The following is a 26,074-nucleotide window of genomic DNA, read 5'->3' as shown; positions in this document are numbered from 1 at the left end:
TGATGCAAAATAGATAACAATACCCTACTCTCAGACATTATAACATTTCCCCATGCGGAGCAGAACCAAATCTAAAGTAGGCAAATTATTTCATTCAGTGAAAAAAAGTTTTTTTTAATAAATAAAATACTTGATATGCAGGTTTTGATGAGATTAAATTATTATATGTATCAAGCCTTCTTAATTAAAAGCTAGACATTATTGAACAAAACTGAACTCTGAAAAACTTGCAGGAAACAAAACTGTTTTAATACAGAACTCAGGTGTTTGTGTTTATAAATATATATACATACACATACAAATATAAGGACTGTAAGGGATAAAATTGCTTTCCTTTACACAAAGGAAGAGAGCGGTCTCTGTGCGCTGCAAGCATCACCATTTAGTTGCCTCAGCAAGTGCTTTAGCTCCTGCAGGCCCTGCTCACATTTTTGTTACCGGCTTGTCTTTTCTCCTGTAGGAGTTCAAAAACAAACCTGCCTGTCCCCATAGCTCTAGCATAAGGAAAGGAAAGGCTCTGCTTCTTAATAAACCCCCCTCTTTTTTCAATACAACTGTATGCCTATGGGAGTGTAAGATTTCCACAAATACTTTGCAAGACCTGCTATATCATTTTGATATTTGTTCAAATTAAGGTCCCTCATTTTAGAAATAACCAAAACACAATTGATTCTTTTAGAAAAGACAACTGGGCAAAATGTTGCACGGAATAAAGGGAATCTCATTTAGTTGTCCCAGAGAGACTGCTTCAAACATTGAAGTCTAAACTAAAGAGAGCAATCTTATGCAGAGAGATTAATATATACACAGAGGATAAAACATGTATACACACTGCTAAATGTACATAACACGTAGAAAATTAATATTTTCTGAAAAGGCAGTGTTTGTGAATGTATTCTGTGCACAGCTTTCTCAGATGAACTGCAAAGGAAATCTTGATATCTCTAGGCAGGTAATGTTGAAATCAGCCCTTAAAGGATTTGCAAGTTGACAAAAACCATAGGCAGTTACCGGGTCTAACTCTATGGCATGTTACTTATTTATTAATATTGCCCTTTTTAGGTTTGGGAAAGCCTGTGTACTTGCCTCAGTTATAAAGCAGCTCTTCCATTCACTGGCACAGTATTCTTTTGTGTGGGGGCTGGTTTCCCCCCTGCCCTTGTGTAACATTTCTTAAGCTTCAGATATCAGCGCAGAGTGCAGACAGCCTAATTTCAGGTGCCTGAAGTTAAGTACAGCCTGCAGCTGCTTGCTCTGCCCGTCCCTGGAGGGAGGTGTTCCAGCGATCGGGGAAGCCACGTGTGATTTGAAGCAGCTACGCAGAGGCCCCAGTTGACATCCTCCCATCCTGGGTAGCCCCAAGTCAACGCAAGTTTAAGCCCAGAGCGTGCGGCACCCCGGAGTTGCTTCCCATGTGATCCGTCCTCCCTAGCTAGAGACAGAGGAGGGAAAAGCAGTAATTGCTTTAGGAACTTGAGTTTAACCCATCCATAGATGTCAGAGTAAACCCTTAGGCTAACAATGCAAAACTCAGCATTACCGTTGTCGTCTTTGTCATGCAATCTAAGCTTTTTTGTCTGACGACCCTCAAATATGACATTTTTCCCCCAGACAGTATAGAAAATATTTTATGTTTTTTGTGGCTGACTGGTGGTGAATTGAGCTGTAATGGGAAAGCAAAATGTTTACACAATAAACCCATAAATCATTTTGTAATCATTAACAAGCATTCTCAAAATCTTGCTGCTGCCAATTAGAAACCTAATTCACTGGAACTGGTCACCCACTATATCATACAAAGAAAAAAAAAAAAGTAATTGGTCCTTCACGTTCTGCAAAGGGGGATGTGATAGTAGCGGTCGTCCTCAGTCAGGAGAGAAATCTCATTCCATTCCCTTCGGTATTCATCTGGATAGTTCACTTGAAATTCCTCAGTATTAAACCTATGCAGTCTGTAAACTTTTATCTTTACTTCAAGTAGGTATCCAAGAAGAAACAGTTCAACCTAAAGATGAAAGAAGTCTGTAAGACATTTATTTCTAGACTTAAAAACATAAACCAAAGATAATCCAAGTTAAGGCAAGTCATCTAGCTTCAAAACAGTAGACAAGGAATAAAAGTGGCCCTTTTCTAAGTGAAGTAAGAAAATTAAAAGTTGGAGGGTATTCTCAATGTTCCAACTGCTCTTTTGCATGTAGAGGATATTCTGGTTAATGCTTGACACTTTGGAAACATCCCTCTTCCACCTGACACAACACATAACCTGCTCCCAAAGCCAGCTCGCCCAGCTTCACGGGGAGCAGGAAGGGACTGGCTATTATTAAAAGACTGATATACCTTGAAAAATGGGAAGCCTGCCACCTTGTGATCACTTGCTACATGAGGGAAATAAAATAGTAGAAGGAAAAAATGTCCTTGTAGTTCATGTATATAAAACTTGAGAACTGCCATCTTCATTGACACTTCTTGCAAAGGATTTTTTAATCTGGAAAAACGCTTTGGAAAAAGCTCATATCCTTGGGCATAGCCAGACAGGGCAGAACTCGTCCAGTTATTATCAAACTACTCCTGAAGGTGACTGCAACATGTAACAGTTGACTTGATAACTGAAATGGATTATAAAAAATAATTTCACCCATTGGAAAGTGAAACTATTTGCAGAGTGGCAGTGCGGAGCTTAGATGTCAGTACTTAACTCCTCACTAAATATAAAATTGAAAAAAAAATTTTAACATATAAAGGTGAACAATTAATAGAGTTCTCATTACTTACTCTTAGCAGGCATTAGATCTAATGGGAACCAAAGAGAGGGGAAAAAATAAGTGATGATAGAGGGTTTGGCATGGTGGAACAGACAGGAAAAGTGAAACAGGTCAAATCTGCATAATCGAAAATTATTTTACATATCTAAGGTATCATTGTTCTAAACTATGTCTCATTGATAGAGCTTGCAGCATTTATTTCTGGCCCAGCAAGAAAACTGTCCACCCCATTTTAGTACAGTTTTTTTTCCTGGAAGATAAATGACCATCCTCAGTCCACTTCCCCACATCCCAAAGAAAAAAAATGAGCCAGCTATCATGGATGATGTATGATATATTCACCTTATCATGCCAGAGATGGAATAAGTTTTGTGATGTATTTTTCATTTATATCATTACCTGGTCCAGGCAAATAGAGTCACCTATGGAGTTCAGATGATTCATCATAAAACTCAAAGGGTCAGATGAAGAATCACGAGCAAGGAGAAGGCTAAAAAGGTTGTGCATGGGTTCTTCCCTGTTCTTTAGCTGCTCATAGGCTTCGACAACTTCGTAGAGCATGATGAATTTTATGGCCTCATATAGTTTGTGCTCCTTGCTCTCATCAGAAAAGAGTGTATTACACATGTTTCCTCTTTCTTCATGATCTTTAGTAGCACTTATTTCAGCCCACTGGAAAGAACACAGAGGAATATTAATCAAATTATTAAGAATTCTGTTTAATATGAAAAATTCCAAAACAGGAACAATTGCCAGTCTGTACTATACCATTATTGTGGCCAAATGGTGGTGCAAGTAAGCAGGTGGCTCTTTGGGATCCGCAGTGAAATTTCAAGCCTTACACATTTCAGTTTCCATTTGTCCAGCTGAACCTATTTGCTACAGACAGCTCCAAGCATCTGGATGCTAATGATAGTCTATGAGAAATCAAATGTAATTTTCCTGTACAAAAGCCACTCTCCATCACCATAGACAATCCAGGTACTACTGTCAGTAAAGAGTCTGACAGGAGCCTAACCACCAAAAGGTCCTCAGAAAGCTAGGGGAAATCTGTGTGGATCCATCAGACATACACACTAGGCCATAAGCAAAGGTTAGATTAATCAGGGATGACTCCTGACCTGTTTTTAACTTACAGCTTCCAAAATTCAGTGATTTTCCTCTATAGTACCCTTTACATTAAAGTTATCCTAGCTTGAATTCTTTAGATGCTGAGCCCAGTTCAGAAGGATGCCAGTTAAAAGGAACCTATACAAACTGGACAAGCCAGCATGGAACTATGAACTACACATTTGTATGTCTTCAGTGTGTTCTGCTTCATGAGGTCAAGATAAGTTGGCTGCACAAGAAGGGACATGACAAAGACATGCATGGGACATGAACGGGGTAGGAATTTCCCATTCTGCTCACAGTTGATAACGAGAGCTCTGAGCTCTCTGTTGCTCTAGAGGGGTCAAAAGCCAGTGCTCACACCCAGAAAATGGGCCGTCCAGGAGACAATATTGGACTGGGTATCAAATCAGAAAGCTTAAAGCACCCAGTTCTGAACACAGTGGCTAAAAAAAGTCATCTGGAACTGAGAGGTTTTTTGGGATCACAATAAGAGATGATGCTCAATGACCGGGATTCAAATGAATTTCAGCTAATTCTGTGCTTGTATCATTTATATGTTGAAGGGGCCATAAACTGTGAACTGCAACAACAAAAATCTAATTTACCCATGAATATTAACTCAAGAAACAGATCCCTCATCTCCTCATGCATTCCTGAAGACTCCCCTCACAGCTTAAAAATGAGACCAAGTGGATGAACCACTACTGCCCCTTTGCTAGAGGACCTCTACTACCTAAGTGAAAAGCCTGTCCTGAGTGTAAAGCAGCTACTAACCAGCATGACCCAGGCACAACAGCATCTGCAGGCAGCAGCTCAAAAGATGATGATGGAGCTGGGAAAGGCAGCAGAAGGGCAAATGTCTCCAGCTTACCCACCAACCAGGCACTCTTCTGTGGCTTGGGCAATGGAGGCAAGTCGGGAGTGAGGCCCAGACTCATGAGTCTGGGGTGCGTAGCAAGCCTCTTGGGAAAAAAAAGCGTGCAGGTATATGACTAATACTCCTTGAAAGGCTTAAAATACTTTTGGCAGTGTCCACTCCCCACCACCCCTATATCTTAAAACCATAGCTGGAGCAAGCATGCATCTGTAAGCCTCAGACACTAAGTAATATTTACTAAATCTGGCTATTCAAACTCTGTGGAAACACACAAGGTTTCCTACAGTATCAGCTGAATAAAGCACTAAGTAGACAGTTAAACAGAGCAGAACCTGAACTCCCAGTGCTGGCTCCTTTGCACTTTTCACATGATTAAATTTATCATAAAACCCTGTTAGTGAAAATAGGCAAAAATCCCTCTCACCGGCCAAGCAGCATCTTTATAAAAATAAATTTGGGAGCTAGACCTCATGCCCAGTTATTATGCGTAATGCATAATACAGCTGCTCTGCAACAATTTGTTAATTGTATGGATTTGTTCACCATGCTGACTTGAAACTTTTTTCTGTACAAACATCCAGTTTAAATGCTTCATGCCAAGGAACTAACATCAACTTACAAAGAACTACAAGATAAAAGTAAAAGCCTAACAACCCAACACTGGCAAATGCAAAGAGCGACCAGAACAAAATGATAACTGCATGCAAGAACCACTAGGCACGTCTCAAGAAGACAGTCAGTTGTCCCTGTGGCACAGCAAGGGTGCAGGCAAGGGACAAGGACCAGATCTCTATTTTAATTCCCTCTTTTTATTACTAATACTTTGTTTCTAGAGCTAAATCAGTCTATTTGTGGATTGTTGTTTTTCTTTAAGTAACAATTACTATCACTGAAAATAGGGTTTAAAACTACAGAGTTGTGGCTTATATACACAGGGCCACATAAAAGGAACTAGCTTAAATGTGTACCAGTAAAATAAGCTGTTGTGGCTGTGGTAAGACAACCCAGAACCATAAGGTGTATTGTAGAATTAAAAATGGTAGTTTAAGGTCTGACATACTGGATAATGGATGCCTTCAGAGAAGCATTTCAACCTAATCTTGGCCAAAACCCTGAGTCCAGCAAATACCAGTATCCATTTGATGGTTGTGACCCAGGAGAGCATACAAAGCAACCGTCCGGCAGGAGGAAGATGGGGAGGAGAGGGGTGGTGGTGTGCTAGGAACAGCTTGTGGCAAAGCAAATAGGAACAGTCCACAGCTCACGCAACTGCAGACACGCAGAAACCCCAGAGGAGCTCAAGAAAAGTGCAAGGTCTGTCAGGCCAAATTTTTATCTCTGTTTCAAAAGGCTTTGGGGCTACTAAAACTCACAAAGTTTTAAATATGTACATAAGAGTTATACTTCTGGCTGGGAATGTAGGCAATCTGGCTGTACTGAGCAGAGGGGGCAGTAAGGCTGACAGGTCTTTGTAATCAAGTGGTTCAGGTTACAGAGAGAAATTATAGTAAAACTGGATAAATAGAACATTTCATGGAGAGAGAAGCAGAGGAAAGACAGTAGTTTGAGAAGAAAATGCACTATTCATTCATTCCCTCCCATTTGGGAAAGGAATGTAGGAGGATCTGATACAGCACATTGTTATTTTTAATCAAAATGATGAGGTGCTGCAGGAGCCGCTTGATGGCAAGGGCAACTAACCATGTTATTAACAGCTGTGGGGAGGACAGACTCCCTAACTTTCAGGGGGACCCCTAGTATTTAACCTAGTAGACCCCTAGTATTTAACCTAGTAGATCCCCAAAACCTGGATTCCCCTGCAGGAGAGGTGATGGCCTGCCCAGCAGCTCAGCACTATGCACCTGGGAGGGAGGCTGACTGCCACAGAAATATGTAACAAGGAGCAATTCCCTAACTGTCTCAACTCATTTCTCAGTGCTTTCATTCCCCCAGCCATTTCCTAAATACTCACATTTGTCTTTAATGTCTCCATACATTTGCGCAATTTACCAAAGGCATTGGGACCCACGTATCGTTCTGGCCCAAAACTGTATTGCTGAATCCAGTTGCAACCTTGAGAATACAAAAGCTTTTCAGGGAGCTGGCGGGGAGGGGGAAAACATAGTTAGAGATCATAACCATAACAAGAAGTAGAATATAATGTTATATAAACTTGTCTACACACATTTTAATTTATGATGTGGTTCTATCCTCTGGTTGTACAGTTCAAACAACAAAAAAAATGGGCTTCAGAACAACTCAAATGTTAAGGAGGCTCCATTTGACTGCCAAGTCCTTAAGAAACTTTTAGAACAGGGCCAGCCAAAAAAGAAGAAAATATGCTCTCAGCAAAATATATAACCCGCACTCTGGAAAAGCTGGATACATCCAAACTCATGAGGTTTTTACGATTACAGACACCTTGCAGTTTGCACACACATCCCCACAGGCAGCAGCTAGAGCTCCCACCTCCCCGCTGCTGTCTCCTGCTGGAGCCCAGGGCAGGATTCCTGCTGCTCCAGCAACACGCTCAGCAGCTCCCCAGCGAGCCACTGGACTTTGCACGGAGGTGGATGAGGAGGATTCAGATATCCTTTTGTGTTAAGGGAGTGACATCTAGCAGGGTGGCAGTAACATTTATCCATCCACTTTTTTTTTTTCTTTTTTTTTTTTCACCATTTAGACTCACATTCACTTCGGTACGTTTAGATCAGGGACACTTTTTCAATTAAATGTCATTCAAAGAGTTAGAAAAACTTCTCTTTACATTCTGATAACGATTCTCCTGTGCTTCCATATCAGACACATCAGTTTTCACACTGAACAAAGCTTCCTTCTGCAGTGCAAAGTCACCTGAATCACGTTCATTTAGGAAGTGAATTTTACCTTTAATATATCTCTCTCCTTCATCCATGATGGAAAAGGAATGCCTTGGCTGAATATCTGAAAAAGCACTGCTCTTAGTACGCAATAGTTGTCCCTCCTGACTTGTCGCAGATATTTGATATGATAGCTCCAAAACAATTCTTCATATGCCTAGAAAAAGACCCAAAAAATTTAGCAACAAACATTTTAAATCTCAGACCAAACCCATGCTGAATTGGAGTCCAATTCCAAACTATTCAAAAGAGGGGGCTAGGGGAAAGAGTGAGTATATTTGTTAAGTTTTATATACACAAAAATGTTCTAAGTTCATAGGTTTTGTAAACACCTTACACTGGCACCGCCCCTTAAGAGTGATTCTGCACTCTCTCCAAACCCAGCGACTTCCTCCAGTCTCTGCACAGTCGCTAGTGTAAACATTCAGATGGTGAACCAAAGCGGAACAGATCAGCGAAGGCTTCTTTGCCGTAATAGCTTTAACCCTGACCACTTCACAACGTGTGCCAACACGTGGGATGGAGCAGCAAAAGGGCAGGAACAGGCGTCTGGAGAAAACTCCTTTTGGCAGAAACATGTTCTTGCACCGACCTCAATCCATCGTGCAACGGTGTCCTAAGCGGATCTGGCAGCTCTGTGCTGAAGCGGGTGGCCCTTCTTCCAGCTACACACTCCCTGTGTTTCCTCTGCATTACCTCTGGCTCTCATCTGAGCCCTTGGCGAGAGAATTCAGATCAATAAACTAGCAGAGAACTAGAAAGAGGGCTCTACAGTTCCGCAGGCTGCTGCATCAGTCTCACAGTCTGCTTCCTGAAAGGGGCAGGAAGATGCTCTCAATTCCTGGTCCTCTTTCATCTCAGTTGCTTCCTCACCCATCCCAACACCACTTCTCAGCTGCATCATCTCCCCTACCCTTACTTTGCGCTGGCTGTGGCAGTAAGCCCACTGATTTCATCCTGCCGGGGGAGCTTCCTGCTGCTTCAGCAAGCCCAGGTGGCTCAGAGAAGGGTCTCTCAGGATGACCGGATCTATCAGCTCACCATCTTGGTGAACGACATCCAACAGAAGATGTAAGAGCCAGCATGAAAGAGGGAGAGGGACTGCTTAGCTAGAATGAAGTGAGGAAAAGGCAGAGACAAGACAAGCAAGGGACTGCCGCTTCTGGGGACAGCAAGCAGGTTAGGCTGGTTCAGGATCTCATCAGACCTCATCCTAAAATGTGCTCCTTACTGTAATAACTTCTGTGTGATACAACCAGCCATCCACCGGCTGCTCTATATAAGGCAGTCTCCTTTTCAGCTCTGATCACGTAGAAGGCTCATGGATTTTCTGAAAGGCTTGTTGCCCAGTATGTTTTTGCAAATTTATTAAAAGTTTTGCTATCTTTTGTTACTTGTTCCTCCAAATCACTTTTGGCCTTGTTGTGTGTTGTTCTGGGCACTTCTGGCATTGCCATGTTCCTGTATTTAATCTGGCAAAGTTGGATCCTGTCTCTGTTCATCATTTGGATAACTCCAGCTTTTTCAAAGATACCTTCTTTTTTCTCATAACTCCCTTATGCTGCCGTTTAGCCTTATCGGCTTCATTTTACCCTTTCTTAAGTCCTTTTTGTTATGCATCTGCTCTGTGATTCCAATACCATGACCTAAAGCTATATATATATGTCAAATACACTGACTGTAAATACTCAAGACTCTTAGCTGTCTTTTAGCTTCTTCTTAACATACTACTTTGTTTTTATGGAGTTTTCCTTTCTGAAGGTGGATGCAGTTGTAATTTTTTTTGCTGTGTTATTCTTGCAAGCATGTTGAATACAAGTATGTGCTGTCTCCTGTTCCAGAGAACAGCAACAGAAATTAGAAAGCGACATTTTGAGGCAGATCCTGTGCACTACTCAGGACCAAGGCAAGGGTTTCTTCCTCTCCTAAAGGCTCCCTGAAAAGCTGATCCATGAAACAGCTGTTGGCAGCACCCTGAAGTTCAACCCCACAGCTATTGCCAGTGCAGATGGCTAGCTGGCGTCTCTCATTACTACTGCATCTCCTGCCCGCTCTGCCTTTTCGATCTCTCTCAGCATCTCATGGTCAGTGTTCCCACCATCATCAGATAATCAGAAATACGGACCTGGTGCTACATGTGTCCTGTGCTGGTCTGAAATGCCACACCATGAGCGTATGAGGATGTAACATCACGGTTAGCTGATTCACTGGACTGGACTCTATTGGACTCAGATGCTGCTTCTCCCCTGGCCTCATGCAGAGATTAAAATTTGAATCTTACCTCCCTCATATGTTTGGCCTGCTTTGTTTCTCCTTTCCATTCTCTTGCGCTATAACCAAGTAGATCAACTTCTGTCAGCACACTGAGATTCCCTAAATCGAGATTAATTCACAGATTAATTACCTTCTGCTGTTCTGCATCTAAAGGGTAGTTGCGGGGGGACTAATGAATGTGGAATGACAACAAAAAGATTACTTATGAGTTTTCTCTGAAGGTAGTTGCTCCACCTGAAATCCAAATGATAAAACAGGTGTCAAAGAGGAGTTGTCAAAGGTCAATATCTACTGAAATAAACAATAGCGTGGAAGATTAAAGTTTGTGTAATAAAAACCTACCGTTTCAGTAGCTGTGCTAAAAAGCTGTATAGCCTTCTGCAATACCAAAAAACAGCAACGAGGAAAGACATGCTTAGCATTAGCTGCACTTCCACTTTTTGCCACATGAGACGCAAGGATTGCTTGGTGGCTGTTGTCCAGGACTGCACCTCATGCCTTCCTAAAACAGGGATAAAATGAGAGAGGAAAAAATCTTGTCACTGTTTTGCAATACTTGTTTCTATTTATTTTCTTACAAAATGAAAAATCATCCAAGTACGATACCACTCTAAATGAAACACAAAACATGAAATGTAAAAGGCGAGCATATTTTTATATACTTATTATATATAATTACATACTTAGTTTTTCAAGTTTCTAGGGTTTTGGGTGCACGTGCTTCACATTTCCAAGCTTTCCTCCACACAGTGAAGGCTAGATAGATAGTTACAATGGAGTCACAGGAAGACTGATATCAAAGCAACTGTTCAAAAACAAACAAAAAAATTTTTTTGCTTCAGGATTTGCTGATCCAGAGACCTGTACCATCATTACTTTGTCACTCAGCCAAGGTTTTAAAGACCAGGGGTTCCTGGGAGTTGTAGTCTACAAACAGGCCATATAAGGCAATATTGGCTGACCAAGCACCACACGACTGCCCAGGGAACCAAAGGAATGTTCCTGCCTCAATTTGGGTAAGTTTAGGGTCAATTTAAAACTCCAGAGAAAACTCCTCCTGCGGGGATTTGGTAGAAAGCTCAGGAGATCATCACGAAGGGGGTGCGCTCTCACTGTTCTTCACAGACATAAACCAGGACACATTTCCGTCGCTCTCTTGGCATTACAGGCAGGGTTAGGGAAGGTTTTGGTTGTCTTTTGTTGATAAGAAAACCTAGAATTGAGCAAGGGCCTGGAGACTGAATAGTTGACAAAGGCAGAAATTTATCCTCTGGCTGAAATTTGAGTATAGGAAATTCCCAGAGTTTATGATCAACAGCTGCTCTATTATTAACTTATTTATTGATTTAGCACAAAACTCAACTTTTTATAAAGGCATCCCTAGAGAAGGCTGAAAAGATCCTTCTCCAGAGAGTCCACAAAGGGAATTACTCATTCAGCATAGTTTTATGTCAGTTGAACTTCTGCTCCTCCTGGCTTTAACAGGAAATTTAAGAGGGGCTTGCTTAAGTTTTCCAAGGAACTTAAGCCCATGCAATGTGGAGAGCTGTGAATGAAAAGGTGTTAATAAACTTTAAAGAGGTAATCAGAGAAGCTTTTGGGGTGCTCGTTCCCATCTACACAAACCCCGTATGCTGTGAACATACAAGACAACGGACAGGTCTTCTGTCAGCTTCTACTCGTGTGCTGCACTAACGCGTGCGTCCTGGGCACGACCGGGGGTTACGCCTGCACACGCTGAGTAGGAAAAAGTAAGACACACATTCACGCACAATCAGAAAGACCAAAAACCTGAAGCTGCAGGAAACGTTTATTACTGATGCCAAGTAACAGACAGCAAAACAGCACCTGTAAGGTTTGAAAATGGCATAGCTCATGGAAACACCGGGACACTCCCACTTACAGCGCACACACACGCACACTTACTGCTGATGGACACCAAGAGGCACATTTCAGTAAGCACCCAAATTGCTACCTAGAGCGCAACAACTGAGAATGAGTAACGGGTGACAGTCCTGGCAGAATCAAGCCACCACAATTTTTTCTCTCTCTTCTTTAGGATAAAGGCATCAGCACTGCAAAAACCTCAGTAGACTGTAAGTAACTGAACCTCCTGCTAACTAGAATGGAACCTGAAGGCTTACAAATGTTGATCAGCCCATGGATCGGTGGGTATTTTGAATTTACATTGTCATGCTGTTGTAAGAAAACCAATGATGATTCAAAGGAAATTCGTTAACAGCAATTTAAACATACAGTATTAAAGGAAGATGCAGCAGACTTTCATTTCATTACTTAAAATGGCTGTATGGTCCCTCTTTTGATTTTGAACAAGCTGGGACTATAAAAAGTGAGAGCTGGGCCATCTTTTAAAATGACATACTTTGCTTTCTGGAGTACCAGAAATACATGTGAATGCAAAATTTCTTCCTTTACCCCTTTTACAGGCAAAGAGATGAGAGGTGTGCATCAGCTTTTAAGCAATCTTTTGAAAAAGCTTTTGATGGTATTAATCCTGAAAAAAACCTATTGGAGTCCAACAAACCCCCTTTCAAGGCATATGTTTAACAGGTGCAAGGGCAACTGTTCTTCAAGGCGTGCTGGGAAGCACTGGCTTACTGATTTCAATCAAAAACACAAATCGATGTCAGAGAACATGAGATAACCAAATATTGTTCAACCATTTTGATTTAATATGGGGGATTTAGAAGTAGCTACTTCCCTAATAAAAAGCCTAATGGGAGATGGGAAAACCTGCAAACAAGTGGTTTTGAGTATTTTTGCTACACTTATATTACAGCATACCCTGGACTTCATAGACCTTCCCTCCTGTCATGGGAAAGCTGCTGTTCAAACAGAACTTTGTGATTCAGTTGCTACTTTCAGTGCTTATGTCAGGCTTAGAAATGTAATTACATTTTTTTATTCAAGTAAATGACATTTAGAAGTGGCAGTTGGATTGCAAAGTACTGCTGGTAAAAATACATCACGAACAAGACATGAATTAAAGAAGAGGGCAGTTTAAAATAGATCTTTCCACCCCCTCCCTGCCCCCTCCAAAATTCTTCAGAAACCGAAGAGCAATTAAATTAATTACACACTGGTGGGGGGAGTAAAATAAACCCATGGATTTTTAAACCAAATCCATTCCCTGGGATACGGACACAATTCATCCTTTTCCTCAGGAGATGGTGACAACCTGTCAGTGCTGCGACCAGCTGCTGGGCTCACATATTTTTGAAGACCGACTGCGAGCATCACTGCGAGGACGGGGAGGCCTGACTCCTCCCATGCAGGAGAACAGAGCCCTGGGACTTCTAACACAGCTCCTAGCAGAAATTTGGATGAACAGAGGTTGAACAGCGGTGAAGTAGGAGCTGATAGCAGTGTTTATCTTACAATGCAAGTAGTACACCATGTTTTCTTTTCATGCCACATCATCTACTTCCTGCTAGCGCCAAACTTAAGCTTTTACCCCCCACAAAGTCAGCAGGAGAGATGCAGGAGAAAAGAAAAAAAAAAAAAAAAACAACAAAAAAGGCCAGAGAAAAGATGAGTAAGAGACATTGGCAACATCTGCTTCTTTCACAAGTAACTCAAGAGGAGTTTTTAAAGGATTAGCCCCACATTTGACTCCTTCACAACTCTTCTGGAGGCTGCCACCTTAAAAATGCATAACTGATGAAATGCAAAACGTAAGGGGTCAGCTTGGGAACTAGCAGGCAGCACTGTACGCAGCGCTGAAGCACGATCCAATATTCCAGCGTGTCTGATGGCACAGTCACCCTTTCACTTTTTTCCTCCCTCCCTGTAACAGGGCCATCAGGTAGATAACAGAGCTTCTTCCAAAATTAAAAGCTGATCGTGTGACTTCTTTTCAGGACATTCCTCTTCACGGTCTTTCTGGTACTGAAAGCAGGACACAGTACTTGTTACCATAAAGTCGCCAAGCTTCATAATCCCGTCACACAACACTATGTCCCTAGTTCCCGAAAAGCAGGTATCCCCTCCTTCAAAGAGGGAGACAGAATTCGGGATCCCTCTGTTCCAACCCTTCTGCTGCCCACCTGCAGCCCTCCTTCTCCGTCCTCCCTTGGACCCAGAGCTAGGAAGGGAGACCCCTCAACTGAGAGATGCAAGGCTTGGCATGGAGGTCCAAGTCTGCCTCCACTCAGTGTGTGCCTGCAGAGCTCTCTCCACAGTCGCACACCACTTTTTTCCAGACTATGTAGTATCAGTACTGAGGTATGTTATAAAACAGGCTAAGTCCCTCTTTTAAGGGAAAACAAGCAAACTTATCCTTATAGAGCAGGCATCAGCACGATGCACAGATGCACACGTGTGCACATGCACCTCAACTGACTGAACCAAGAGGGAGACACAGACAAAAAGCTATTAATTATACAAATTCAATACCTACAATAGATTACACCCCATAACAGCTTAGAAGAGAGAACCGTGCCTTTTTAAGTAGTGCCAAGTGATTACAAGGTCTTTGATTTCCCAGTTTATTATCACTGCCACGCCAAAAAATTGGAAGACTACTGAAACCAGAACAGATCAAAGACATACCAAGATATGTGGGAAGCACTGCTTAATTCAGTAACTATTTCATTATGAAACCCTTCCTTTACAGAGCAAAGCAATGTCAACTTGGTAAGCAAATCTTCACCTGTTATAACAACTGGAGATGAAGATCTCTACTTGGTATAAGAAGAAAAAGAGAATCATTTACAGGCAAAGATGGTAATCATCAGTGACTTATCAGAAGTTCAACCATGTCTGCTGATCAGATCTCAACTTCTGCTCCAAAAAAGAACAGAACAGAATCCCAGCCCCAAACCATAACTAGAATCATGTCATTACCTACAGAACAGAATCGGTTTGGTAGCACTGAGGCCCATCACTTGCAAAAAAGGTTTTATTTACACAGCTGTCCTGCGTAGGAGCCCCAAGTGCTCTCTCAGCCCTTGTCCCCTTTCTGCAAAGATCTTTCAGGAAAAACAGAGTAGAAAGGCTGGCAGCCTTCTTTGGACTCCCTGATCATCAACAGGACCGAAACTGCTGCTGGAAACAGATCTATCCAGTTGTGACACTTACTTACTCCTACTCTGTAGCAACAAGCATAATGCACTCTTACCTACTGTGCGATTATCTAAAATATACCTTGTTAGAGTTACCTTTACAAAACCAATTTCAGCTATATAATCAAGATATTAACGGGTGCCCTAGCCTGTACACACCATTTCCCTCTCTCCAAGTGCCTATAAGAACAAAAGGAAAGTTCAGTTCTTGATCTCCTGTATAATTCAGCTTCCTTTTGAAGGCAGAGGGTGCTTCATCCAGGACCTTAAGATGAATAAAGCTCAGCTACACTTCCATTTATGTAAGAAAAAACATGAGAGAAGCCTTCAGAGAATTTACAGTCCAGAGCAATAAGTGGAAAGCATTTCATGCCATAAAAAACAAGTATCTCTTTAAAGCTCTTATTCCTGAGTAAAAAATAATGAAAAAATAAAATAACCTCCTTTTAAAGAAGGAGCCTCTGAAATTTCTGCTACTGTGATGATTTTTTTTTAATGTGGAAAAAAAATCTGTCCTCATTCATAATTGCTATTTAATGCCTGTACACTTCAAACAGAACTTACGCAAATGCACCAAATCTGTTATTTGAAGGAAGCCCACACGAAGGATTCTTATTACGCCTGCTGCTGAGTTGCATGTTGAGTCATCCCTAATGCCGCTCATGTTTGTTTCTGGTTTATCTATTTGCAAACACAACTCTCAAAATGCCTTTTACAATTTTTTTTTTTTTCTGTGCTGAATCCAAGCTGACACAGTAAAGGAAATATTTTCCTCCTGAACATCTTACGCTTAAGTTTAGCTGAAAGGCTAAGTGGTATAAATACCTTGGGTTTTTCTGTTGATTTGTCTAAATAACTGAAGCTTTTGTTATAGGAAAAAAAGTTGAAGCCTTACATAGCACTAAGAATTATTTTCCTCCTATTTTTTTTAAATCTTGTTTGCTACACAGCACAAGACTTCTACCTACAGCCCAACCCTCCAAGGATGCGCAGTCACTAGGCTGGGTGGTACCAGAGGCAGCATCCCCCCAGGTCTCTCCGGGCAGAGGTCCGGCAGGCTGCAGCAGCGGCAGCCCCCTCCCTGGGAAGAGCCCCCAGCCCTGCCTGGATGCACACCCGATGCCCCGTCAGCGCAGGTGCCAGGTCCCTGCCACCCCAGAAGAGCAGGACCTTCTCAAGCCCGCCTCCCGTCCCACCAAAGGAAGGGACCGGTGGGCTCTGCAACTCCAGCAAGACCTGCAGCAGCGGCCACCATGTCGGCACATGAGGAGGGATGCGAGCGGCAATGCAGAGGAGCTCCCCAACTCAGCACATGAGGAGGGGCGAAAGACACCTGGATCGAGGAAGAGGGAACGTCAACAGAAACCTGCATGGGAAGGATGTCAATGCAAGCAGCACAGAGGAAAACAAGCTGCTTATTGGGCTCCACTGGCAGCGCTCCTGGGACAAAACACCCCTTGGACGGCCCTGGGTGAGTCCCCAGCCCCTTGGTGGTCACCAGCTGGCATGGTCCTAAACAGCAGCTTGACACTTTGAGGGGTCCTTTGCTGAAGTGCTGTAGCCCAGAGGAGAAAGCAGAAAGAAATGCCAGTCAACTTGGCAGGCACCCACTGCAGGACAGTCCGAGGAATTTTAAGTTTCGACCTGTTGACAAACAGTTATCCGAAGTGATAGCTGAGAAACCAGCAGCATCAAGTGACCCATGACAAACAAAAAAAATCAACTCATTTGAGCTTGTTTACTGTCTAAGCAGTATCAGTCACAGCTGTTAATTCTTACAGGCGGTGCATACATCTGCCATCAGGCAAAGACTCTGCTTTGAAAGCCGGCCCCCGTTGACCAGGTTGCATCCGTGTAGCTCGTCATTCCCATCTCCGTACAGGGTCTGACTGCTGTACCCTCATGACACAGGTTTTATGTCCGTCTTCAGAGCACAGTCCTCTCCAAAAGCGTACTAGACTCTGCATGCAGTGAAGTGCCACACAGAGTTGGGTATTTTTCATATGGATTAATAATCACATATAATTTATGATTAATGATCACAAATAATTCACATCTCCTGGTGGTGCCTCAGATCACAAAGCCCGTGCTTTCCCACTAGGTATGTGCAGAGGTTATTCCAGCTGTGTTATTTGTTTGCTTGGGAGTTTTACTTGTCTCCCTCCCTCTTTCCAAGACAGATTAGAAGCAGAAGGGAAAGGCAACAGAAAGCAAAATGTCAAAGCCATCGCTCTGAATGCAAATGAAAGAAATTGGTCTTGCATCTCTCTCCCCCTGCCTCTCAACATCCAGCCTGATGAAAGTCAAAACTTCAGCTTTATTCTGCCAAGCTAATGCTATTAGGATGGAAGCAGCTGGAGTGTTTAAACCCTGATCTTTCTTCATCTTTTAAAGGGCAACAGTTTCAAACTGGCATTTTTTAATTACCTCACACACACAGGAGTCCTCTGCCTTTTTTTTTTTTTTTTTTGAGAGTGCATTACCAGGCACTTCTTGCCTAAAATCTTAAGCAAAAAAGGCATGTCGAAAGGTAAAACTGACTGCATCAAGATAACTGAAATTTTTCAGTTACCATCACTCAGTGTAATATCAAAGTCATAGCTAGTACAAACATTTCATAAAAATGTGATTCAAGAACCCAGAATATTCTGTGTGGAAGCTCTCTGCTTGTAAAAAACAAGTTACTATTATTGCTGATGCACGTTTGGTATTGTTACAGACATTTGGATGCCAAGAGAAGCTTCAAGTGAAGCGCTCCGGACATCGGTCCCAGGGACCAAGAGACCACAGTTCCCTGACACCTCTGCATTTGCATGAACTGCCTAAAAACTGGACAGTTCCGTGGCAAGGTCTACATAAAATACAAATTATGCAGCCCTGTAAAATACGGTTAAGTGTGACCCTGCATATCGAGCTCTTCTTGAGGGGCTTGCACTTGGCAGAGGCACTACTTCCTTTCACCTGTAAACTAAGAAAACGAAATACAGAGTACCAGGCAGTTTCTAAGCTTGGAACCGGGCAGTGTCATTTTTAAAGATCTACAAGGATATGAAATCCCCTGTTTTTAAGACCTCAGCCTTTGGCAAGCGTGTCACAGTTGAAATTCGCGCGCAGGAAGCGACACGAAACGAAACCAGCGCTGCAGGAGAGCGAACGCGGGACGAACGCGGCAGGCGCGCGCGTGGCGTGGAGCTCTGCTCGGCACAGAACTGGGGGGAACCGGTAGCACGCCTCTTTGTCGCACAGACAGACCTGAAACAAGTATTTAAGTTTGCAGAAAGACTGATTTTGCACAACCCTGGCAATTAAAAACTTGACAGTGTTCCCAGGCTGACCTGCAGGCAGTGCCAAGCACCCTGCCACAATGCTTCTTCGCTGCGCAGATGCTAGGGCAGACCTGACGGCAGCCAAAGCCCCACGCACACCCCATCATATCAAGGCCCTAGTCTGATGCTAAGGTACATGTTTCCCACTTCGGTAGCACCATTCACCCAACGTGACCACGCCGCCCTGGAAACATAAACGCTAAACACTCAAAAAATCTGGAAAATCTTGGCAGCATATTATGGACAAGGAATCCGAGACGGGGTCTTGCTCAAGACCACATGCAGACAGGACTAGAGACTGAGCATATACAGCCACATCATCCCGTATTTTTAGCCCTCCACCTTAATGCGATGTGGCTCAAATAAGATAACACAACTCTTCTGCTCGGCCCACAGCCTCCCCTCAGAGAAATGTTTATTGAAATAAATGTTTGGGCAGCACAAGTTGCCTTGACAGCCACATCCCCCTGCATGTGTAGATGCTGTAAATGGCATCTGTCCCCGCTGGTGACATGGGGACAGGAGCTAGAGACACACCTCCTCTCTCTGTCTGCAGCTTCCAGCCCCTCCACACAGCCTACAGAGAAATCCCAAGCACTGGGGTCTGGATCCTGAGGATGCCAAAAACGTACAGTATCTCTCCTCAGCAATGAAAAAACAGGAAGAAGCTAAAAAGACAGAATACAGCTGAAAAGAAACTAAAAGCTCCTGACTTAAATATTTCTCAGAAAATTCATGAAGTAGCCTGCAGCAGTTCTGGAGTATTTTACAACATGTTTGCCTTCACTGGAGCCTTCTCAAGAAGTGGACAGTAACACTCTTATCTCCTTTTTTTCCTCACTTATGCTGGGGCAAAACTTTGACATGATTTTATACGATCATTGAACAGATAGCCCAACCATGAGTTATGCTGTTCATGGGAAAAAAACAAACTTTCCATCAAACCAAATTTTGTAATGTACAAACTAAACTCTCTCTAGCACCTCACAACTGGTACAAGATCCCTAGCTACAAACTCTGCTCTTAAAACTGTCATTGACCATTTTTACATTGCTGTGGCTGAAATACATGAGTCCTGACAGTTCTCTATCACGAAACACTGACATTTTAGTTAATACATAGCTATTCCTCTCTCTTTCTGGAAGGCACGACATTGTCGTGTCTGATCGCCGGCACTGCAACCATGCACAGAGGAACCGGTGTTTGCCACGCTGGGAATCCCAGCGAGAGAGCACACGGGCAAAGCTCCCTGCTACTGCGACGCGCCGGCACCACACCAGCTATTCCAGCCCAGGAGGACAGAGAGGATGCTGTGTGTCCACCGCGCTTTCCCAAATTCCCTCAAAGCAGAAAAGAGATCCTGAAGCGATTCAGGGTCAGATGTCAGACGGCAACTCAGATTAGCGTTTGACTTTAAGGAGTACTGTAACTCCTTTAGAAGTCAGAATGCCTGAATAAAAATGTCATTAGAATAGGACTAATGTGGCCCAACGGTAATTTTTAAAATAATTTCACAGCCTAAAACAAGAGAAAATGAAGAAACTCCTTAAGGTAAACTTTCTTCAATTCTAATCACACCCACAAATTTAGTTATGCAAGTGTAATGCAAGCAGCGTAATTATACAACCTTTTGACTCCTGAGCACTGGTTATTCCCTTATGTTTTCAAAACAACTAAATGATAACCACATGCATCTCCCCTAGCATAGTTTGGCACCGTGACTCCCACGGTTCAGCTGCGCGGGATCAGGAGGTATTTCTGAAATCTCAAACTCATTTGCCTGGGTAATCATGCAAGATCAATCATTTTCAGACATTAAGTTCAAGAAAAGCTGCAGACATTGCTGAAAAACCCTTTCATGTTTGTTGTTACATCCTTGGTAGATAGGATGTAAGGATTTAACCTGGAAGCTGTATCTAAGAAACAAGGTGGACAGAAAGTCCTGATGCTGGATGGGAAATCCCCATCATCTAGTCAGGCGACCTGATCCAAAGTTACACAAAATGAAAAAAACATATATCCCAATGGCAAAAGAACTCAGAACTACAAAAATTAAATAATTTTTTTCAGAATTCCAAATCCAAATGCAGATACTTATCCATAAAAGCACTTACATTTAAGATGCTGACCAGCATTTTAATGCTGCTTTTGCCCTTGAAAATCAATTCTACCACCCTTCACCTGGTAGTATTTTGTACAGATGTGCAAAATTGCAGCTTTTCCTCTTACTGTAGGGTGTCCCCTTCGATTTCTAATTAAATTATTTGTCCGGCAGTAAAGAAATAAAATTCTTAAAGGTGCAAACTTCAGTGACTACAAAGAAGTTGTTGGAGCCTTAAAACCCCAACGGGTCATTTCTTTCTGTTTCACACACTTTACCTCTTTGTTTCATCACTTGCAGAAGCTGGAGTGGGCCAAAGGACGAAGTGGGAATAACTGTACTCGCACGTACTGGCAACAGAGCAGTCAGCGCCACGCTGGCTTAGAACTCCCTTACTAAATACCACAGAAATCTGGTTGTTTCTCCACAGCAGAAAATGAAAGTACAAGCTGAATACAGTTTGTACAGCTCCTCCAAAAAGCAAACCAGTTGGGCTAGTACGAAAGGCAGTGCAAAATGAGAGCTGGCCCAGTAACCATCAAAGCAGAAACGCATCCTAAAACGTACAGCAGAAAAGCAGGCTGGCAGGGCATGATACCTCCAATCTAAGAGACCGCTTCGCAGTGGCGGTAAGAGCTGCACGACACCGAGAGCTACATGCAAGCAGATCGGAAGGGGTGCACGTCCATTTTCCCAAGTCTTCCCAAATATCACGTGCTCGTTTCTGATCCCCTTTTTTCCTAAGCCTTCACCTTTCTGATGGGAACTGAAGCCAGTCTGCAACAATTAAATTCAGATTCCAGACAGTTAAAAAAAAAAAAAAAAAAAGAAAAAAAAAAAAAAAAAGAAAACCCCCAACAAACAATAGAACAACGGAAAAACCGAACAGCAAACCCCAACGCACACCTGCTGTGACAGCGGCACGGGCGGCTCTGTTGCAGCCCCGGCGCCCTCCCTGTGCGCTGGAGCTGCCAGCGCGGAGCCCTGGGGACGCGCCAGCCCCCGCACACAGCCCCGGCCCCCGCAGCCCCGCCGGCCCCTCCGAGGCCGGGGGCCGGGCAGCCCCGGGCCCCGCGGGGCAGGGCCGCTCCGGCTCCGGCCCCGCCGCCCCCGCCCCGCTCCGCCCCGCTCCGGGCCGCGGGGGGCGCAGCCGCGGCGGTCCGGCCGCCGAGACCTTTGGAGCAGCGTTCCCGGTATCGCCGCTTCGGGAAAACGGTCCCCCCAAATTAATAAATACAATAAAATAAAAAAGCAATAACAAATAAACCCACACCCTCGCCGCGACGGCGGGGACCCCCGCAGCCCCCGCCGCGCCTCACCCGGCTCCGCCGCTCTCCGCCTGCGCCTCCCCGGGGATCAAACCCCGGCTACAAACGCCAGGCCGACGCCGCCCGGGGCGGGGATCCCGCGGGGCCGCCCCCCGCCACCGCCCGGCCCGGCCCGGCCCGGGGCCCCGCTGCCGCCGGCGGCTCCCCGCGGCGCTCCTCTCCCTGCCGTGCCGTGCCGTGCCGTGCCGTGCCGTGCCGTGCCGAGCCGAGCCGTGCCGTGCCCTGCCCTGCCCTGCCCTGCCCTGTCCCCGCTCCGCCCGGCCCCGGCCCGGGGCTGGTGTCGTTCCGCCGGCGGGTGGGAAGGCGGAGCTGCCAGCCGCCCCCAGAAGCGGGGGGGGGGGGGGGGGGGCAGGCAGCGTGGTGGCGGCGGACCCCGCTTCGGGGAGGAAGGCTGACCCAGCTCACCAGCTCTCAGCCCAAGAAACGGGTGGAGTTCTCCGTTTCTCCAGCAGTCCCTGCAGCTCCTCCATCAGTTAGATGTAATTTGTGCTTTGGTGTCACGCTACGTTATTTTACATTTTGCAGCAGCGGTTCCCTTGATGGAGACCAACGTCATCAGCATCGGTCTGAAATCTAGCCGGGAAATGTAAACACAACTTAGTGACTTCAGAGTTGTTGGGGTTATTTTTTCCCTGTCGTTAACTGTTCATTTTACATTAACCCTCACTAGGAGGGTGGCGAGGCACCGGAACAGGCTGCCCAGAGCAGCCGTGGATGTCCCATCCTTGGAAGTGTTCAAGGCCAGGTTGGATGGGGCTTTGAGCAACCTGGTCTGGTGGGAGGTGTCCCTGACCGTGGCAGGGGGTTGGAACCAGATGATCTTTAAGGTCCCTTCCAACCCAAACCATTCTATGATTTCCTCACCAATTCACCCATTACCAAGATGAAATGCATTCATCCAGAACAAAGTTCACCCTTGCCAGGTACCTTCCCTTTTAGCAGTCTTATAGGTGCAATTTGTCCCAGCTGTATGTAGAGAATTTGCATAGACTGGTGTAATTTCTTTTCTGGTTACACATTAAAGAACAATTTTCTTCCTTCTCCCTAGTGACTTTGCAGGAAAAAGAGAAGGGAATTGTAATGGTCTAAACAAGTGACCCAGACTTAAATCTTTTACAGAGTTATAAGCAGTGTGCTCCAGCACGGAGCTAGGACAAACTTACAGGTGTTTTTTTTTTCTTTTTTCTAAAATATTGCAAGGTATTAAAATGGTTGGAGATGATAGAAAATCAAACTCTTCGTGAAACAGTGAAGAGATTTGTACTCTCCGGCGTGAATATCAGATTATTTCTCCATCTATTTCAGTTAACCTGGGCAAGGAACGAAACAGTCAAAACTTGTTTAATATTGGTGTGCCCAGCACTCACTTATATGCATGCACTCATAGAAAGCCACGAACACACTTAACTGAGTATAAAGAAAATCTCAGCTTAAAAGAAACCAGCTGAGAACAGCAAGAGTAAACAGTTGACTTAAGAGGCCTAAAGCTGTCAGTTGTGCAGCACTGTGTGCTGCTCCATAGAAAAATCCATTTTTTGAAAAAAAAAAATATTTCTAAGCACCAGCTCCATGCCTCTCTGCAGCATCAGCTAGCCGGTGCTTCCCCTTTGGATGTGCAGTTTGTGGTTTAACATCTCTGTCTCTCAGGAGGCCCAGCTGAGAGAGATGCTATTAGGATATAGTAGCATCCACCTGCGAAGGCTCCAAGGTATCTGGGATTGGTTTGAGCCATGTCTTGCCTGCAGCTACCACATGCTTCAGCTCCCCTTTCCAGCTTCCTTCTCGCCTTGGCCAGGTCTGTGTCCATCCCATCTGATGGTTTAGCGTTCCAGCCAAAGCCAAATTTGCCTCTTTCTGTCCTCTCTTAACCTGTGTTAAAATCTTAGGATTTAATAGGTGATTTCCTTGTGCAGACGGGCCTGAAAGTTAATGTTTATCTGGTTGCTGACTCATTAAGGGAAGAGAGATGAAACACGCATAGTACAAACACTGCAGATCAACCCCCATATCAGCGGGTCCTTCCCACTTCCCGGCTCTCTGCTCTCAGCTCGGGGCATTTATTCAGCACTTCAGTGCAAGCCAGAGAACAGCCTGTGCCCCTCTACGCGTGTTCTTACTGGGAATAAACTCTGGGGCAAATGACATGGCGGTCACTCACTTGAAACCTCTTAAGGTATTTTTTTAACGAACACTGTCCATATGCCTTTTCTTCCCCCTTAAGCTCTTTCTGGACCTCTTCCCTGAGCCACTTATGGAGAGCTCTCTACTACCCTTTCCCATTCATGGGCTCCAGCAGGAGAATATTGTCTCTCTTCCTTGCAAGTCGCTGACACTGGACGGCCTCTGCCTCCCCTGCAAGCCCCTCCTTGGTCTGGGATGCAGGCAGCTCTGGTGAGGCTGAGCTGAGCAACAGAGGCCTCCTGCACTCTGTGTTGGACGGCTTGGGGTGAGCTTATGCCATTCCTGTTAGCTGAGCAAGAGTTAGGATAATCCTAAGGACAGCAAGCAAGGTCTAGGTCTACGCCAGGATCAACTGCAAAAAGGGGATAGCAGCTAACTGGAAGGCAGTTTCTGTTACAGACTGTGCAGAAGGGCAAACACGCTGCTGCAAGGGTTCAGAAAGCTTCAGAAAGTATGAACTACACCAAAATATCTTGGAAAACAATATTGGGAGCTAGAGAAGGCCTTACTTAGAGTATGCATTGAACGTGTTTCCGCAGAAGTAATGCCTCCCCTGCTTCGCCCCCGAGTAGGCAGCAGCTCCGTGGGGACAAGGGGAGAGCTCCAGGGAGCTCCGACTGGAAGCAGCCTGAGTTTGAGTCTCTTCCTCCAGACTTTCTGGTCATGGCGTTTTACACATATTTATGATACTGAGACAAGGCTACATGCTGATGGCAAACCCCTACCACTTGGGGATATTTATGATATTTCCTTCCTTTAGGGGAGCATTATGAACCTGCCCATAACATGAACCTCCAGGTTTTTCTGCAGGTCATGGCATCTCCAAGCTGCAGGCATGACTGCGACTACCTCCCTCCGCTTGTACCCCCACGAGACTGCACAGCAGTTACAGCAAAAGCTTATACTGAAAGCCACGCTAAGCAATTACGAAGACATTTTAACCGTCCCTGTTTCAACCCACAAATCAGCAGCAGAAGCAAGTGCCGTGTTCTTGCTCCCATCTGCAGGTGAGCAGCAGGATTATAACCACAGCCCAAAGAATGTAAATGATTCAAAAGGAGAGCAAAAATTGTCTGCTGAGACAAAGGCAACAGCATCCAACCCAGTAAAAGTAGGAAACCTGGGTGCAGAACGGGTGAGAGCCTCACCCTTCACTTTTTCAAGTCCATTATTAACAGTCAGGAAGCATTTCCCTACTTATCATCATTTATTGTTACTACTAAGGCCAGGTAAAGTTCAACGCATAGATAAAAGTAATGCCCATGCAGCTATGATCTGCAGCGCAGGAGCTTCCTATAGCTGATCACCAGCTTGGTGAGATGCCAAAGCTTAGAGGACAGGTCTACGAACTTACCAACACTTCTCTTTGAGTGGTTAATTCTGCTCTGTTTTTCTTGCTCAGTGAACTGGTCTCTGTTCTTACTTGCCTTTCTGTCACGTCGCCTCTGCATCTCCCCTCCAGAGTATCCCCCCAGCTGGATTTCTCTCCCCTGACTTCTTTTGCCGGGGGTAGAAAATGAGTCTCTACAGACTCAGCTCGTCTTCACAGATCAACAAGCTGTGAGAGGATCTGGCTTCCTGTTTCATTTCCGTTGAAGTTTTCAAAGTCACCCAGGCTGTGTATGCTTCTCCATATCCAAGCCACAAGAAAAAAAAAAAACTCGAGCATAACTCAGCTATTTATAAAGGTCACATTGCTACCTCCCTCCACATCTTCCAGGTTGTTTGAGGGCTGGAGATTGCAGGGTGATTTTCAGACCGTGATGTACTATCCATACCTGGTCTCTGTCTTGCTGGTAGTCCTCAGAGAGTCACAGCCTCTTTTTTTCGACTCCAATGTCATGTTTGGTTGCCAAGCATTTAACATTACTTATGCAATCAACGTGCTTTCTGTAGAAACACTGTGACCATGAAGAGGAAACAGGTGGTCCACACAAGCATCCCTTCTCTATTAAGATATGGACCGCGCTACGTAAAAGCAGAGCCTACGCAGATATAATTAAATCACCTCATAGATACAGGATTTTTAATAAGAGTAAGCAAAGGGCCCTTTGAGAGATTCTTTCCTTTCCCCTCCTCGCTCATCATTTTAAGTTAAGTAAGACCAGTGGTTTCTCTACAGTCTAAGGCTACTAATTGCTTCTTAATT

The 26,074-nt window shown here is 44.4% G+C and overlaps 1 protein-coding gene across 2 annotated transcripts; it reads right to left on the bottom strand.

The window, feature by feature from the left end:
• Positions 1-316: 316 nt before the first annotated feature.
• OTULINL (OTU deubiquitinase with linear linkage specificity like) lies at positions 317-25,470 on the bottom strand. Of its 2 annotated transcripts, none has more exons than XM_082305422.1 (8): positions 25,280-25,470; positions 10,248-10,407; positions 10,108-10,139; positions 9,913-10,004; positions 7,639-7,788; positions 6,725-6,853; positions 3,162-3,434; positions 317-2,005 (listed from the first exon to the last, which is right to left on the bottom strand). In XM_082305422.1, exons 1-8 carry the CDS (start codon positions 25,374-25,376, stop codon positions 1,826-1,828), a joined length of 1,113 nt encoding a protein of 370 aa, XP_082161548.1. In that variant the 5' UTR covers positions 25,377-25,470; the 3' UTR covers positions 317-1,825. The 2 variants fall into 2 exon arrangements, with proteins under 2 accessions (XP_082161548.1, XP_082161549.1); XM_082305423.1 differs by lacking the exon at positions 25,280-25,470 and adding an exon at positions 21,736-21,810.
• Between the last annotated feature and the right edge of the window lie 604 nt (positions 25,471-26,074).

This window comes from Platalea leucorodia (genome assembly GCF_965183815.1).
Source record: "Platalea leucorodia genome assembly, chromosome: 1".
In the NCBI taxonomy this organism is placed as follows: domain Eukaryota; kingdom Metazoa; phylum Chordata; class Aves; order Pelecaniformes; family Threskiornithidae; genus Platalea; species Platalea leucorodia.
This window is presented reverse-complemented; position numbering and strand designations above follow the sequence as displayed.

Excerpts from the sequence above, each read along its gene's own strand:
- OTULINL (XM_082305422.1), bottom strand. The coding sequence starts at position 25,376 with ATGCAGAGGCGACGTGACAGAAAGGCAAGTAAGAACAGAGACCAGTTC. Across the intron at positions 10,005-10,107 it reads CCTTCAGAGAAAACTCATAA|GGAATCTCAGTGTGCTGACA; the intron begins GTAATCTTTTTG and ends ATCTCGATTTAG. Across the intron at positions 2,006-3,161 it reads ACTCTATTTGCCTGGACCAG|GTTGAACTGTTTCTTCTTGG; the intron begins GTAATGATATAA and ends TTTCATCTTTAG.